At 34.8% G+C, this 18,290-nt stretch overlaps 1 protein-coding gene across 10 annotated transcripts in view; it reads right to left on the reverse strand.

The window, feature by feature from the left end:
* Positions 1 to 18,290, reverse strand: part of LOC307181039 (lysine-specific demethylase 5D-like) — a 44,010-nt gene that overhangs the window by 19,369 nt on the left and 6,351 nt on the right. For 3 of the 10 annotated variants that reach the window (XM_079911801.1, XM_079911800.1, XM_079911798.1), the window contains exons 7-14: positions 16,583 to 16,706; positions 16,293 to 16,477; positions 14,542 to 14,700; positions 14,027 to 14,146; positions 13,753 to 13,911; positions 13,051 to 13,167; positions 2,349 to 2,530; positions 2,092 to 2,254 (exon numbers count right to left, since the gene is read on the reverse strand). In XM_079911801.1, the coding sequence (XP_079767927.1) occupies positions 2,092 to 2,254; positions 2,349 to 2,530; positions 13,051 to 13,167; positions 13,753 to 13,911; positions 14,027 to 14,146; positions 14,542 to 14,700; positions 16,293 to 16,477; positions 16,583 to 16,706 (1,209 nt within the window). Of the gene's footprint in view, positions 1 to 2,091; positions 2,255 to 2,348; positions 2,531 to 13,050; positions 13,168 to 13,752; positions 13,912 to 14,026; positions 14,147 to 14,541; positions 14,701 to 16,292; positions 16,498 to 16,582; positions 16,707 to 18,290 lie in introns of those variants that run through there. The other 7 variants (XM_079911806.1, XM_079911805.1, XM_079911799.1 and 4 more) reach the window with 6 other exon arrangements.

Here is an 18,290-nt window from a genome sequence, read left to right on the forward strand (position 1 = left end):
GACCTAAATGGGAAGGAAATCCAAAAAAGAAGGGATATATTTCTATGTATAACTGACTCAATTTGCTGTAGAGCAGAAACTAACACAACACTGTAAAGCAACTGTACTCCAATAAAAATTAATTAAAAAAAAAAGGAAATTAAAAAAAAGAGAGCTATTCCTAGAGAATCAAAAGCTGAGGAAGTTTGTGTCTAGCAGATATGTGTGCTCTGTAAGAAATGTTAAAGGGAGTCCTTCAGACTGAAATTAAAGGACACTAGAGTGTAACCAGAATCCATACAAAGAAAATAAGAACACTGAAAAAGGTATCTAAATTGGCAAACACAAAAACCAGTGGTGCATTTTTTATGACTCCTATTTTCTTTATAAATGACAAGTGCATGGAATGAAAATTTTAATACCATGTCCAAGGGCAAACAAGTAATTTGTGACAATAATAATATAAAAGAAGAGGGACAGACCTACATAGGAATGAAGAATTTTGTTTGAAACTTACTATTGAAAATAAATTGGTATTAATTCAGACCAGATTGTTTTAAAACAGTAATTGTAATCACCAAGGTAACCATTAAGAAAATAACTAGAAAATAAACACCAGATAAGGGCATTAAGTAGAATTAAACTGGAATAAACCAATTAATCACAAAGAAGGAAGTAATGGAATAACTGAGGAATAAAAAAGATTCAGAAAAAAAAAAAAAAAGATTCAGGACATGCACAAAACAACAAATGGCAGAAAGAAGTAAAGTTCTTCCTTACTGACAATTATATTAAGTTTAAAATTAAAGTTTCAAAAAGCAAAGACTGGCAGAATTAATAAAAAACTTCATTCAACTATTATCTTCTTTATAAGAAACTCACCTACACATAAGACACAAGTGGACTCGAAGTAAAACAATGAAAAAATAGACTACAGGTAAATAGTGATGAAAAGAGAGTAGGAGTGGTTGTAGGAATATGAGATGAAATTAGACTTCAAGTAAAAAACTGTCATGCAATGAAGACGGACATGATATATTTATAAAAGGGTCAATTTCTTAACAAAGTAAGTAAAATAGAGAATAGAAAACCAACAGAGAATCACCAAAACCATAACCTAGTTGCTTGAAATGATTAACAAAATTGAGAAACCTTTAAGAAGAGTATGACAAAAAGAGACAAGACAAATTATTAAAATCAGAAATGAAAGTGGATTACTGCTAACTTTACATAAATAAAAAGGATAATAAGAAAATACTATGAATAACTACATCAGCAAATTAGATTACAAAAAAAAAGATGATGCACAAATTCTAGTCCCGAATATGAAGGGTAGTCCCCAATATATGTGGGGGGAAAAAAGTAAGAATCATGAGGCAAGAGAAATGGTAAAACTAGATTAGCTGTATGATCTCATTATAATCAATATTCAGGGCTATGTTTTTTAATGAAACAATAGTGGTGTTATTAGGAAGAAAGGAAAAAAATTCAAGAACTTGTAAAATGTCAGAACTGGAAGAGAGTACTGGAGGTGTCAAGTCCATTTTATGTGGATGGAAAAACTGAGGGAGATGGACATAAAAGTTATGAAAATGTTTTGTGGAGGTTAATCTAAATCTAAAAGTTGTTCAAATGAGAAAATGTGTAGTGTGTTGCAGACAGAGAGAGTGTGCTATTTTATCTCCTAGAAATTCCTGGCTTAGTAACCTTTGCAAAACAGGGTGATATAAATGAATCCTGAAAAATCTGAAGTCTGAAACCACCCCTCCCACCTCTGTTTAAGCATTATAAAATTAGAATCTATATCCAGTAATGTTATCAGAAAACCTATTACAGACTATGAGGCAGATTAAAAGGCCAGAAACAAGGTTTTAGGTTTTATGCTGTTCAATAATTTTCTGATTTCTCTTTTCTCTTCGTTTTAAGGATACCCCACACCCTGGTGGTCTACACAGGATTGCAGCTTGAAATAGCATATAAAGGGAAAGAGAGATGCATTGCTAAACCCAGTCTCCAAAACTTTTATTTCCTCCAAAACTAAGCTTTTCATTCACTGCCATTCACTTCATGGCAAACATTAAATCCATTTGTCCCCTATTTCCAGGTACTTACTGGCACACCATGAGACATGAGGGTGTTGGGATTCATGAGGGTGACGAGCTGATGTAGGAGGTCAGGCTGGCTATCAAAGAGCTCAGGTGTTAGCCTCTTCATCACCTCCTCCAAATGCTCTGCTGCCAGTGAGGGTACACCATACCAGGTCTTCGGCTCACCCCTGCTCAGGTAAAGAGAGACACATAAAGACTGGAAATATCCTTGCATACTGAGGGAATCTTGATATCCATCCCAGCCATTTGGAGCCTGCTCACCAGTGTAGGTAGTTAATGGAGTAACTCCAGTGATCCTCAATATGCCAACAAAATGCTGAGAATACCATGCCTACATAGAGCCAGGGAACCTTCATGCCTGAGATATCTGCATTAATGTGGCAGAGAACAGACTGATCCAGCACTGGTATCACATTCAGGTTCCATCCACTGTTTGCATACTCCTGTCAGGTCAGAGATTTACCAGAGTGAGTAGGGAGCAGGTGGGTGAAGAAAGATAACTGCTTGCTCTAGTTTGGGAATAAAAACCTAGTTTTCATGGGCCCACAGAAGGTCCACTGTGTTTTCTGAATGCAAATCATTTTTCTGCATAAAGAGGGAAGACTATGACTCAAAATATTAATTATCTATAATCCAGATTAAGATTTATCTGCCCCTGAAATTAACACTCTTCATAAATGTTCTTTAAAATCACTTTATCTCAGTTACACTCCAGGTATGCTGTGCCCCTAATGAAAATTTACAGACAATGATGTTACTCCTTAACTTACTTACATCTTCTAAATATCATTATCATATTTTTCTTTTCTTTATGCCTTTCTATTACTTGTCCAAAACAAACACACACAGATATATTATTCTGGAAGTCTTGCCCAAACCTTAGTACTACTCTGGGTAGTTTCCATAGGATATTTTAGGCTGTCTCTTACTTCCAAACTACTAAATTATTAAGTAAATTATTTATACCATCTCATTTATTTCTTGGTTGTGTTTGACACATTGTTATTAATTCATTTTTTGGAGTATCAAAGTCACTGGTGAAATCTCAGAGTAGGAAAAAGCGGTTGGGTGAAACAACAGATACTGCAGTACACTTGGGAGGAAAAACTCCAAAACTCCTGCTTTTGAAAGCTTCCTTATATTTCAAGGAATACCACCTCTTGCTATACCTCCAAGCTGTGCTTAAGTGATGAGCTGTAAATATCTATGCATTGAAAGGTCATACACAGAGCCAATCTGCAAAGAATTTAATAAGAGTATTCAGAGATCTAACAAAAAATTTTTCTTTGCAAAATCCTTTAAAAAAAGTCATATAAAACATACACACTACACAATCCCAAAAAATAGCAACAAATACCCCAAGGGAAGGAGAATATGATTTCCAGAGCTGTCACATTAAAATACTCAAAATGTTCAGCTGTCAATAAAAAATTATGATGCATGCAAAAAAAAAAAACCCAGAAAATATGACCCATTCAATGACAGGGGAAAAAAAAAAGAAGAGAAACTGTCACTGAGAGAGCAGAGACACTGGACTTGCTAGAAAAAGGCTTTCAGCATCTTAAATATGCTCAAAAAGGTAAAGGAAACCATTGACAAAGAACCAAAGGAAACCAGGAGACCAATGTCTCCTCAGAAAACTCGAGAGACAGAAGAAAAAAAACGTCTCAAATAGAAATTCTGGAGCTGAAAAGTATCATATTTGAAGCAAAAAATTCACTGGAGCAGTTCAATAGAATGAAAAGTCAGAACTTAGTATCAGGAAATCCGAAGACAGGTCAATTGAGATTATTTACACTGAGGAGCATAAAGAATAAAGGAAAATGAACAGAGCCTTTAAGTCAGCTGTGGGAAACACTGAAGCAAACCAACATACTCTTAATAAGAGTCCTAAAAGGAGAGAAGATAAAACAAGAAATAGAATATTTGAAGAAATAACAGCTGAAAACTTCCCTAAAGATATTAATCTACACATCCAACAAGCCTAATGCAATCCAAGCATAGCCAAACTATTGGAAGCTGATAGTGATTCTTACAAGCAGCAAGAGAGGAGTGTTATCTCTCCTACAAAGTATTCTCAATATGATTAGCCTATTTCTCACTAGAAACTATGGAAACCACAGACAGTAGGCTGACATATTGTAAGTTATAAAAGAAAAAATAAATAAGTCAAGAATTCTATAACTGATAAAAACTATCCATCAAAACTGAAGGACAAACTGACATTCCCAAACAAAAATGAGGGATCTGCACCACAAGAAATAGTAAAGAGAGTTATCTAGGCAAAAGTTCAAAAACCACTAGATGGTAACTCAAAGATTTATGAGAAAATATGATACAGGTAACTACACGTATAAATGTAAAAGCTCAGTACTATTGCAGTTCTGATTTGTGACTCTTTTTACCCTTATGATATAAACACAAATGTATTGATATAAAATAATAATTATAAGTCTATGTTAATGGGCACACAATTTATGAAGATATAATTAACCATAATAACAAAGGGATAGAGAAGACTCTGTGCAGGAACAATGTTTAAAACTAAGGTGGTATTAACCAAGTGTAATATATATTAGTTGTATAAGGTAACCACCAAGAAAATAACTAAAAAATATACAAAAAGGGAAATGACATACTGAGGAAAAAAGTCAATTAAACAATCAATTAAACACAAAAGAGCAATGATAAATGAGTAATAAAGGAGAAAAATATTCAATTAAAAATTAAACCCAAAATGAAGGAGTAATGTGGGAACTGAGAAGAAAAATGATTAACGACGTAAGAAAAAAAGAGCAGAATTAAGTTCTTCATTATCAGTAAATACCTTAAATGTAAATGGATCGAAGAGGAATGCCTCTTCAATTAAAAGGCAGAAACTGGCAGAATAAGAAAAAGACCTGATCTATTATGTCTTGAAAAGACTCAAAGCCTTAAACACAAATTAAAAGGGAAAAAAGCTGAAGAACTTATTTTGTGCAAATAGTAACCAAAGGAGAGATGGGGTCATTGTATCACTATCAGACAAGATAGATTTTGAGAATTATTCAAGATAAAAAGACATTATACATTGATAAGAATGGTCAATCCATCAAGAAGACAAAACAACACACACCTAAAAACTAGCCCCAATATAAATGAAGCAAAAATTGACAAAGTTGAAGGGAGAAATAGAAAATTCTATAAAAATAATTGAAGGTTTTAATATTGCTAAGACAATAATGGCCAGACCACCACCAGAGCAGATATGAATATGAAAATAGGAAATGTGAACAACACTATAAATCAGCTTAAGGTAGACACAGACAATCCCATCCAGTAACAGCAGAATTCATATTTTTCACAAGTGTAAAACAGACCATTCCCCAGGATAAAACATGTTAGGCCATAAAACAAATCCCAATGAAGTATAAAAAAACTAAAATAATAAAATCTTTCTGCACCACAAACAAATGAAACTAGAGATCAATATCCAATGAAAAACCAGAAAATTTACAGATATGTGAAAATTAAACTACACACTTTTAAAAACCATGGGTCAAAGATGAACTCACAAAGGAAAAATTAAAAGATACTTTGAGACAGATGAATAACAACTGAAAAAGCTTAATCTAAGAGAAAGAAGTTCAAATGACTAAAATCACAAAAGAAAATGGGTATAACTGAAAACTTCACAGAAAAAGGTATTATATAAGAGGACAATGTAAAAACTGTATACCAACAAATCATATAATCTAGATGAAATGAACAATCTACTAAAAACAATCTCCCCAAACTGACTCAAGAAATAAAAAATGTGAAGACTGATAACACATAAAGAGATTTAATCAGTAATCTAAAACCTTTGAACAAAGAAATGCTAGAATGAGATGGCTTCACTGGTGAATTCTACCAGTGAAAGAAAAATTACAAGAAAAACTGCAATCTGACTCAAACTCTCTGAAAAACAGAAAAGGAATGAATCCTTAACTCACTTTATGACATCAAGTCAGACAAAGACAGCACACAAGAACTACAAACCACTATACATTATACACTGATACAAGGCACTTCAGCAAATACTAACAAACCAAGTCTAGCTGCTTATTAAAAGGATTATACATCATGATCCAGTGAAATTGTCCCAGGAATATAGAGGATGGTTCAAATATAAAAACCAGCCAATGTACTACCCTATATCAGTAAAATAAAAAGGGTTAAAAAACTCATGATCATCCTAACTGATGCATTTAACAATAATCAGCACCCTTTCATGGTAACTATCCTCAACAGTCTCAGATTAAAAGAGAACTTTCTCAACCTACTAAAAGCACTTGTGAAAAACCCACAGCTAATATCATACTCAATGATTAAAGACTGAAAGCTTTCCTCTAAGATCAGGAACAAGACAAGGATTCCAACATTTTGCCACGTCCATTCAGTACTGTAGTGTAAGTTCTATGCAAAGCAATTTAGCAGAAAAATTTTAAAATATTAAGTAAAGTAGATGTATAGCTATATTTGCATACCACATGATCTAATACACAGAAAATCCTGAAGAATGTACCCATAAAAAACCGAGCTAGTAAAGGAATTCAGCTAAGTTACACAACACACAATCACACAAAATTCAATTGTGCTTCTTTACCTGAAAAGAAAATTTAAAAAACAAGTCTGTTAAAAACAGCATTATAAAGAATAAAATATTTAGGAATAAATTTAATCAGAGATGAAAAACTAATACAATGAAAACCACAAAGCTCTGCTGACAAAATTAAACAAGACAAAGAAATGGAAAGAGATATGTGTTCATAGGTTAAAAGTCTTTATTTATTTATTTATTTATTTATTTATTTTTGGCTGTGTTGGGTCCTCGTTTCTGTGCGAGGGCTTTCTCTAGTTGCGGCGAGCGGGGGCCACTCTTCATCGTGGTGCGCGGGCCTCTCACTGTTGCGGCCTCTCCTGCTGTGGAGCACAAGCTCCAGACGCGCAGGCTCAGTAGTTGTGGCTCACTGGCCAAGTTGCTCCGCGGCATGTGGGATCCTCCCAGACCAGGGCTTGAACCCGTGTCCCCCGCATTGGCAGGCAGACTCTCAAACACTGCGCTACCAGAGAAGCCCTGGTTAGAAGTCTTAATATCATTGACGTGGCAAAAGTACTCAAAGCAATCTACACATTCAATGCAACCCTTATCAAAATTGCAATGACCTTCTTAGCAGTACTGGTAAGCCAATCTTAATATTCAAATACAATTACAAGTGATCCAGAACAGCCAGTCTTGAAAAAGAACAAAGTTGAAGGATTCACAGTTTCAAATTTCTAAATTTACCACAAAGCTAGAGTAATCAAAACAGGGTAGCATTTAGACTAATGGAGTAAAAATGAGAGATCATAAACAAAGCCACATTTCTATGTCAATTTTGACAAGGATGTCAAAACTACTCAGTGGAGAAAGAGCAGTCTCTTCGAGAAATGGTGCTGTGACTACTGGATATTTAACTTCAAAAGAATGAAGCTGAAACTTTATTTCACATTGTAAGGGAAAAGTAAAACAAAATGGGTCCAAGACCTAACTAGAAAAAGAAAACACAGTGGTAAATCTTCACTGCTTTGGATTTGGTGGATTCTGAAAATAACACAAAAAGTACAGGCGACCAAAAAAAAAAAAAAAAAAAAAAAAAAAATTGCACTTCTTTAAAATGAGCACTTTTCAGAACACTATCAAAATTATTTTTAATCCTGTAATATGACAAAAAACTCTTTTAAGTCACGTTAAGTCATGTATCTGATAAGGGTCTTTTATTCCAAACATACATAAGACCTCAAAGTCAACAATAACCTCAACAAAGTATAATATGAGCAAATCTAATTCAGCTACACATTAGAATACTACACTGCTTATAAGTGGAAGTGGAAATTCCACTTGTAACTGGAATTTATTCCCGAAATGCAAAAATGGTTCAACATACAAAAATTAATGAATGTAAACTTTTCATTAATAAAATGTAAGGGAAAAAGACACACAATCCTCTTAAGTTATTCAGAAAAAGCACATCTGACAAAATTCTACAACTTTTCCTAATACAAACAAGAAATGGAAGGAAACAGAAATTTCTTCAGGACGATAAAGACTACATATGAAAAACCTCTAGATGACATTATACTCAATTCAATATTAAAAGACTGAAGCTTTGCCCCTAAGATCAGAAACAAGTCAAATGCCTACTTTCACCATTTCTATTCAACACGGAATTGCAAGTTACAGTCACAACAATTAGTCAAGAAAAAAAAAAATGCAATCAAAATTGAAAAGGAAGAAGTAAAATCATCTGTTTGCAGATGACATTATCCTATACGTAAAGAACCCTAAAAAATCTACCAAAAACCTGTTACAACAAATAAACTTAGTGAAGTTGCATGCTACAGAAATCAACCTACAAAAAACAGTTGCATTTTTAAAAGCTGACAATTAACAATCCAAAAAGAAAATTAAGAAAATAATTCTACTAACAACAGTATCAAAATGAATACCAGGCAGTAGAAGTATACAAACATTAAAAACTACAAAACATCGCTGAAAGATATTAAAGACATAATTAATGGAAACACATCTGTGTTCATGAATTCTAAGACTTAAGATGTCAATACTACCGAAGTATTCTACAGACTCAATCTTTATCAAAATTCAAACAACAATGGAGAAGTGAAAAAATCCATCTAAAATTTTCCTGAAATAGAAAAATCCACCCTAAAATTCACATGGAATCTCAAGGACACCAAATAGCCACAAAGTACAGTTGAAGGTATTACGTTTCAAGAAGCTACAGAAATCAGTGTGGTACTGGCATAGGATACATTAGAGACCGATGGAATAGAACAGGAAGCCCAGAAATAAATTACTGCAAATACAGTCAACTGATTTTGACAAGGGTGTCAACACCACTTAATGGGGAAGGACAGCCTTTCCAATAAATAGGAAACTTAGATATCCACTACAAAAGAATGAGGCTGGCCCACATACAAAATTTCAACTCCAAGTAAGTCAAAGAGATATACAAAAGAGCTAAAGCTGTAAGACTCCAAAGTCGGCAACAAGTACATGAAAAGATTCTCAGCGCCTCATCATTTAGGGAAATGCAAATCCAGATGGAAGATAATAGTTTACTTTCACACATTAGGAAACTGCTATTACCAAAACAAAAAACCAGCCCACAAACTGACCAAAAGACAAACAGCAGAAAACATGTGTTGACCTATACACGGAGAAATTAGAAACCTGGTGCACTGCTGGACAGAATGTAAAATGGAATCGCTGCTGTTGGGGTTTCAAATTATATAATCTAGTAATTCTAATCTAAGCCTATACCCAAATAAAAGCAGGAAGTCAAAAAGAAATTTGCTACACCAATGTTCACAAAAGCATTATTCACAATGGCAAAAAGATACAAACAATCCAAATGTCCAACAACAGAAGAATTAATGAACAAAATGTGCTATATATATATATATATTATTCAGTTTTAGAAAGGAATGAAATTCTGTTATATGCTACAATACTGATGAATCTTTAAGACACTATGCTAAATGCAATAAGCAAAACACAAAAGTATGACTCAATTTACATGATATATCTAGGGCAGTCAAATTCATAGGCAGAAAACAACAGTGGTTACTAGAAGCTGGAGGGAAAGGAGAATGGGAAATTATTTAATGGGTACAAAGTTTGTGTTTGGGGTGATAAGAAAGGATGATGGTGATGGTTGCATGACCTTGTGACTGTACTTAATGCCACTCAAGTATATAATTAAAAATAATACAGTAAATTTTATATTATGCATATTTTACCATAATTTGAAAAATATCAACTACAAAAGTCAAAAACTTCAATTAAAATATGAAAAGGACCTAAATAGGTATTTCTCCAAAGGAGTTACATAAATGGTCAACATACACATGAAAAGATGCTTGACATTAGTTATTATAATGAGATGACTACAACCATGTAACAGTCAATAACAAGCATTAGTAGCCATGTGGAAAGCGGAACCCTCATTTGCTACTAGTGGTGTGGTAAACAGTTTAACAAATTAAACATAGATTATCACGTAATCCAGTAATTCCATTCCTAAATACATACTCAAGAAAAATGGAAACTGGTGTTCAAACCAAAAGTGTACAGGAATGTTCACTTAACAAATTCAATACTCTTTCATGATAAAACATTAACAAACAAGGAAAAGAAGGAAAATACCTCAACATAATAAAGGATATACATAAAAAGCCCACAGCTAATTTCACAATCAATAATGAAAGATTGAAAGCTCTTCCTCTAAAGAATAAGAAACAAGAAGAATAAGGAATAAGTCTGATCATTCTTCACAGTACTATTCAGAAAAAGGTACTGGATTGCCTTTCTGGTGGGAGTGTAAAATGACAGAACCACTGTGAAAAATGACATGGTTGCTCTTCAAAAGATTAAACTTTATGTTTCAGGAATTCCACCTCTGGGAATACTATATGCAAAAGAACTGAAAAAGGGTCTTGCACAGATATCTGTACATCTGTATTCATGAAAGTATTATTCAATATAGCCAAAAGGCAGAAGCAACCCAAATATCCATCAACCAATGAAAAGAAGATCAAATGTAGGAAATTATGACACATGCTACAAGATATAAACCTTGAAGTTTATAAACTCTGAAAACAGTACACCAAGTGAAAGAAGCCAGCCACAAAGGACAAATACATATAAGGTACCTAAGCAGTCAAATTTAGAGAAAGTAAAGTTAGAATCATAGTTGTCAAGAGCTGGAGGAAACACTCCCATTCACCACAGCAACAAAAAGAATAAAATACCTAGGAATAAACCTACCTAAGGAGGCAAAAGACTGTATGCAGAAAACTGTAAGAGACTGATGAAAGAAATTAAAGATGATACAAACGGATGGAGAGGTAGATATATCATGTTCTTGGACTGGAAGAATCAACACTAAAATGACTATAGTAAAAATGACTATACTACCTAAAAGCAATCTACAGATTCAATGCAATCCTTAACAAATTACCAATGGCATTTTTTACAGAACTAGAACAAAAAATGTTAAAATTTGTATGGAGACACAGAAGACCCTGAATAGCCAAAGCAATTTTGAGGGAAAATGTAAACAGAGTTGGAGGAATCAGACTCCCTGACTTCAGACTACACTACAAAGTTACAGTAATCAAGACAATAGGGTACTGGCACAAAAAACAGAAATATAGATCAATGGAACAGGATAGAAAGCCCAGAGATAAACCCATGCACCTGTGGTCAACTAATCTATGACAAAGGAGGCCAGAATATACAAGGGAGTAAAGACAGTCTCTTCAATAAGTGGTGCTGGGAAAACTGGACAGCTACATGTAAAAGAATGAAATTAGAACATTTCCTAACACCATACACAAAAATAAACTCAAAATAGACTAAAGATCTAAATGTAAGATTGGACACTATAAAACTCTTAGAGGAAAATACAGAAAGAACACTCTTTGACATAAACCACAGCAAGATCTTTTTTGACCAACCTCCTAGAATACTGGAAATAAAAACAAAAATAAACAAATGGGACTTAATGTAACTTAAAAGCTTTTGCACAGCAATGGAAATTACAAACAAGATGAAAAGGCAACCCTCAGAATGGGAGATAATATTTGCAAACGAAATCAATGGACAAAAGATTAATCTCCTAAGTATATAAACAGCACATGCAGTTCAGTATTAAAAAAACAAAAAACCCAATGAAAAAAATGGGTGGAAGACCTAAAGAGACATTTCTCTAAAGAAGACATACAAATGCTCAAGGACTACATGAAAAGATGCTCAACATCACAAATTATTAAAGAAATGAAAATCAAACTTAAAATTAGGTTATCACCTCACACCGGTTAGAATGGGCATAATCAGAAAATCTACAAACAGCAAATGCTGGAGAGGGTGTGGAGAAAAGGAAACCCTCTTGCACTACTGGCGGGAATGTAAATTGACATAGCCACTGTGGAGAACAGTATGCAGGTTCCTTAAAAATCTAAAAACAGAATTACTATATGACCCAGCAATCCCACTACTGGGCATATATCCAGAGAAAACCATAATTCAAAAAGACACACGCACCCCAATGTTCATTGCAGCACTATTTACAACAGCCAGGTCATGGAAGCAACCTAAATGCCCATCGACAGATGAACAGATCAAGAAGATGTGGTACATATATACAATGGAATATTACTCAGCCATAAAAGGGAACGAAATTGGGTCATTTGTAGAGACGTGGATGGATCTAGAGACTCATAGAGAGTGAAGTAAGTCAGAAAGAGAAAAACAAATACCGAATATTAATGCATATATGTGGAACCTAGAAAAATGGTAGCGATGAACCAGTTTGCAGGGCAGAAATTGAGACACAGATGTAGAGAACAAACGTATGGACACCAACGGGGGAAAGTGGCTGGGGGGTGGGGTGGGGGTGGTGGGATGAACTGAGAGATTGGGATTAACATGGATACAGTAATATGTATAAAATGGATAACTAATAAGAATCTGCTGTATAAAAAAATAATTTTCAAAAAATAAATAAAAATAGAAAAAAAAAGTAGAACATGTTGCCACTTCTTCTGTGATAGTAAATGCTGCTGAAACATCTGCAAAATGGAGGAAAAAAAAAAGAGAGAAAGATCCCGCATGCTGCAACTAAAGATCCCACATGCAGCAATGAAGATCCTGTATGCCAAAATGAATATCTGGCACAGCCAAATAAATAAATAAACAAATAAATAATTTTTTTTTTTTTTAAAAGAGAAGCTCTGGGTGATTTTCTTCCTTTTCATTTATATTTTTCAATTTGCCACAATTGATGTAAATACTATTAAAAAAAAACTGGGGGGAAACAGACTCTTCAAGTGTTTCTACATACACACAAACATATATACAGTAACACAGTATACATACACAAAAACTGAATGTGCCTTGCTGAATCTCTATCTTCTTAGAATGAGTACTTCTTAGAATCCAGACTTTTTTGCGGTCTGGATCAATTGTCACATAAGGCTTAACATGTAGGACAATCTATATAAAAAAACCAAACACTAATTTTCTTGGTTGTAACTAGCATGGCAAAACAACAATTATTATAGGGATAATTCATCAATAACACATGAGATGGATTATTTTTTTAGCTTCTTCACCCCAAATAAGGTTGCTTCATCCATCGTATTTTTTGGTTCTGCACTGAGGGAGAGATTGCTAACAAGATTTAGTCAGAATTTAGGACATCTAAATTGACCTCTGAGTAGGTAAGAGATCTCCTTGTATTAAAGAATAAAATGAAGCCATTTCTTGATGCCCTCCTAGTTCTTTCAAATCATAAATGTGTGAACAAGTTAGTTGTAGCATTTGTGTTTTTCTATTATGCAGATAACCAAAAGGTGGTAACTTCCAACAATTACATGTGGGGAAAGAGGAAGGACTACTGTGGATTCTAACAGATAACTGCAAGGTATCATGCTATTCCTTGTGCCTATCCCCAGGAAAATACCAAAGAGGAAAATGTGGTAGTAATAGTGGCTATCCAAATTCTGGGTCACTGACAAGATTTTCCAATGGCATTAAATTTTATTGGCCAGTGTAAATATGAATTACCAACCACATTACCTCCTCCTCAGGAGACAGGTTTCCTTTGCTACTGCTAACAGGAAAACCACTGCCAAATTCTTTGGAATGAATGTCTGCTCCATACTCAACTGTCACATCCTCCTCAATGCTGCTCACCAGCCTCCAGAATTCCTTCTCCACAAGTTCCGTAGGTACCATCTGTGATAACAGGTGTAAAAGATGATCGTAGCCCACTATATTTTGGCCCCACGTGTCCATGAGCACTAAGACTATCAGACACCAATCCCTACATCCGCATTCCACAATCACATACGTGAACAGGCATGTTGAAGTAGTCCACCTTGAAGGAATCAGCCATTTCACCAAAGCTCTGCAAAGTGTACTCCTGGGTAGCCTGCTCAAAGCCAAAGGCTTCCGGGGGTCTCTTACACTCCTGAAATAGAAAATATTTCAGTAAGACAGAGGCAATAGACAACAAACCCCTTCAAAAAACCAGCTAGAGATATATCTTATGCTATTCCTCCACTTTAATTTTCCAGGTGGAATAGTTTCTTTAATATCTACTAAACTTATTTCCTTTTGTTCCTTTGGTTCACATCATCTGGATTACAGTCCTTCCTGTCTGTCTTAAATTTCTACCATCCTACAGCTACTCTACCCAGCCATTCTCTCATTTACTGTGTCACTGATAGCTAATTATAACCTAACAAAAGTTATTAACTTAGAAAAATGGAGGAACCTACTTTACTCTTCCCTAAAACCAGGAGTCTGTATTAAAAACAATTACCAAGAACTAAATTTAAAACATCTATGGTGGACAGCCCTTACCGCCATGATACACTTTGGGCACCTCCAGACCCCTCTGGGGATTTCAGGAAGGGGTGGCAATAGGCAAAAGATGTGATAATTGTCATCACAGACATCACAAAGAAGAAGTTTATCATCTTCATCCCCTCTAGAGCACATTCGGCAAACATATGAGTCAATCTACCAGGAAAAATAAAATAATATAAGCTGCTTGTTCAAGGAAACTTTATCCTAGGCTTCCAGACCATTCATTCTGAACAGCCACCACCAGTCAATGACTATGCATTGTTCTACTCATGACTTCACTCATGACTTTTCACTGTCTGGTGAAAAATATGACAACATAAATAATGACTATGCATGTTAAGAAATGAACCATAATTAAGGTGTGTTGGAAGAAACAAAAAGTAGACTTTATTTAAGTTTCACGGTACAAACCCAAAGCATGAAGGTACATACTAGCATAGATCATTCAGAGAATTACCTATGTTAGTAATAGCTGGTATAGACTGCAAGTTGAATATAAATAGGTCCAATGACCCACTATCCAGTTATACCTGCTATTCTAATGTGAAGTTTAATAGGTTTCCATTTCATTTAACTGTCTTCAGTTTAGATAATGAATTAGATAGGTCATAAGGAGAGAAAGATTAAGGCAAGGTCTAACAACTTGGATTCTTAGCTACTACAGAAATAATTTATTATTAAGTACACTTTAAAAAGAAGACACACTAGTAGACTTTTACCAGGAAGGATTCATTACTGAAAAATTACTTGCAGTGAGGATAGGCTACATTGGGAGAATGCAGAAGTAACAAGATCAGTAAAGGGCAAAAAGACACAACTGAGAGTGGGAAAAAAAAATCTGCTGAGTGTATGGAGGTAGACACACACACATAAATTCTCTTATTAATCTGTAGATATAATAATTTGTCAAGAACATGTATATGTGAATATATGTATTTACACACATACATAAATATATGTAAATTTATAAAATATACACGTTTATACACAGATATATACATTGGCATATACTTACATATATGTATGTAGGCAGTTACCCTCAGTCACAGCAATTCCAATACTATATATATACACCACGTAAGTGTCTACATAGCTTACCTAAAGTCATGTAATTTAATAGTATTATCTATAGTAGTCCCAATCTGGAAAGTACTAAAAACACAGGGTTAAGTGGGGACACAATCCCAATGGTGGTAGTAACGATAATCTCTCAGTGGACATGATTAAGAGGAAGGAAAAAGCAAATTTATCACTTTATAAAAATGTAGCAACTCTAGCATACTAAAGAGATTATAAAATCTTTCAGATGAGGTGGAAGAAAAGGTGAAAAGAAAGATTTATATACATAAAAGACTTAAGTAAAGCAAGATCATAGGAGAGGCACTACTATGTAAAATGTGATTTTTAGAGCCCTGAAGCATTTGCCAGAAAACAGCTCTTTCACATAATTTATATTTAATCACATTGTCTCCTACTACATTAAGATGTAAAAGTTAAGAATGTGCTTATCACTGGAGTTGAAAAGACACAAAAATTTGGAGGAAATTTCTGATATAGAACATAGGATATGAACTTTGCTCCTGACTATAATACTTGAGTATGTTCTTTCTCCCTCCTGGCCGTCACTGTCTTCATATTTAAAGGGCTTAGAAGTAAACTGAAGGAAGGAGAAAGTAAGGTGCGATAAAATAATTTTAGCTTCCACCTCGTCCTGATAGTTCATAAACAGTGTTAAGAGTCCTTACAAACTGGGTATTGCTTTGATTCTTCCGCAGCTGCATGGTCATCTTGGTGCAGGGCTCTAGGCTGTTACTCGAATCCTCCTTGGGCAGTGCCGACATCACTTTCCAGTTCCCACTCGGTTCCTCCTTCATTGTAACAGTTGAGGGGCATATGACCCCTTCTTTATCTAGGGGAGTCAGAAACAAACCTGAAAACAAACAAATCCATCTGCCATCAGGATTAACAAACTGTCTCCCCCATGGTACTTTAGTACTTTACCCTTCACTTTGCCTCATAGCCTATTAGGCTTCACCTTTCTTCCGTAAAGTCTTATCCTTGGCTACAAGGCCCAAGCCCATCATCTTGGGACCTGCCCCATAGATTTGTAGCTTCTTCAGCTCTGGGTTTTTCTCAATGTCTTCTTCTGTGGGTTCTGGCTGTTGAAAGAAGGTTCAGAGAAGGAAGTGGTTTTATATAAACGGGCATTATGCTTAAGATCTAGACTTTCAATTCGCAAAATATTCCAGCAGTATAAATGGAAAAGAGGTCATAAAAATTCAAGTCAGTCAACAGCCTCCACCTTGTTTACTGATGGATGTATTTTTATCTGTGGGTAAGGGGTGACCAGGGATGGACAAACGAAGACAGAAATTTGAGAGGTAATAGTCTCGATTTTTTTCACACTATGAAGGATATGGTACAGTACTCCAGTATGTTAAGCTTAAGTATCACAAAATATATAACTTATACCAAAGAGTACAATAAATAAATTATAAAAAAAGCCCCTTTCTGCAACTCAGTTGAAGACGCAAATGGGAAGATAAGAGGACTCCTACTATTCTACTGTTCTGTTTGAACTCAGATAATAAGAAATAATTCCCTTCTCCTGACAATGTATTTAAAGACCTAGGAAAGCAGAAATGTTATGTGTCAAAAAATACACACATTATATGCCATTTTCAGTACATCTCTTTTTAGTGAACACCACGAAATGTATTTTATCGACTGTATCAGTTTTGAACAAAAACTTGAATTTAAGCTCTATTACATTTCTTCTTTGCATCTAAAATCTGACGTTATCTAACTTTTATTCTACATATATATAAAAACACATATGATAACCGATTTCCTGGTTTTATTTCCAAAATAATTTATGCAAACAGTATATATATTGTATGACCATATCCATGACAAACACAGCATTAACTAGGGACACAGTGGTAGCAAAGATATCACTCAGTGATTAGGCAGAAATGATTAAAAGAAACGAAACACAGGAGGCTTGAGTTTAAAAGGAGCATCAACATATATATCTGTCCCCTAGCTTATTATTCTATTATTATGGCATCAGGAAAGATTCAACCTACTCTTTTATTTTATTTTTTTTTGGTATTATAAACAAATGATGTAATTACTTATACTAATCATGTTCTAAATTTTTTATATTTTATGTTTTGACATCTTTTGAAGGGCCTTGCTGACTGGGGAGACTGTTCCTCCCAGGTCTAGCTAATTTCTAGAGGCAACAAACAACTGTCATATACAAACTAACTAATCCCAAGTCCATACCCCCAACCACCTCCTTATCTAACACTTACAAATGACGACCATGGTTTGGTTCCTGGCCAAATCAACCTCTGGCCAGGAACCAAACAACTAGGAAAATTCCCTAGGCCCCAAAGCTTGCTGGGATTATTCAAACCAGCCAGTTAGTTCTAGGATGTTTACCCTACTTTGCCTTGCTTTCCCTGAGGATACGCTGATAAAGGCTGTGGCCTATGCCTTCTCCCTACTCTTTTCTGCCCCCCACAGACACTAATGTTTCCTTCCTCCTGTCGCCCCATGTGGCATGGTATTCCTCTTGCTTCTAGGGGCACTGTGAGTAACATTAAAACTTTTCTTTCAAAGGCACTGAGATCTCCCTGTTGGCATTCAGGCATTTTTATAAATTAAGTCCTGGGAACAAATTATAATACTCATATAATGGCTGCATGCTATTATGAAAGATTAATTGAGTTAAA

Source organism: Stenella coeruleoalba (assembly GCF_951394435.1).
Source record: "Stenella coeruleoalba genome assembly, chromosome: Y".
Taxonomy (NCBI): Eukaryota; Metazoa; Chordata; class Mammalia; order Artiodactyla; family Delphinidae; genus Stenella; species Stenella coeruleoalba.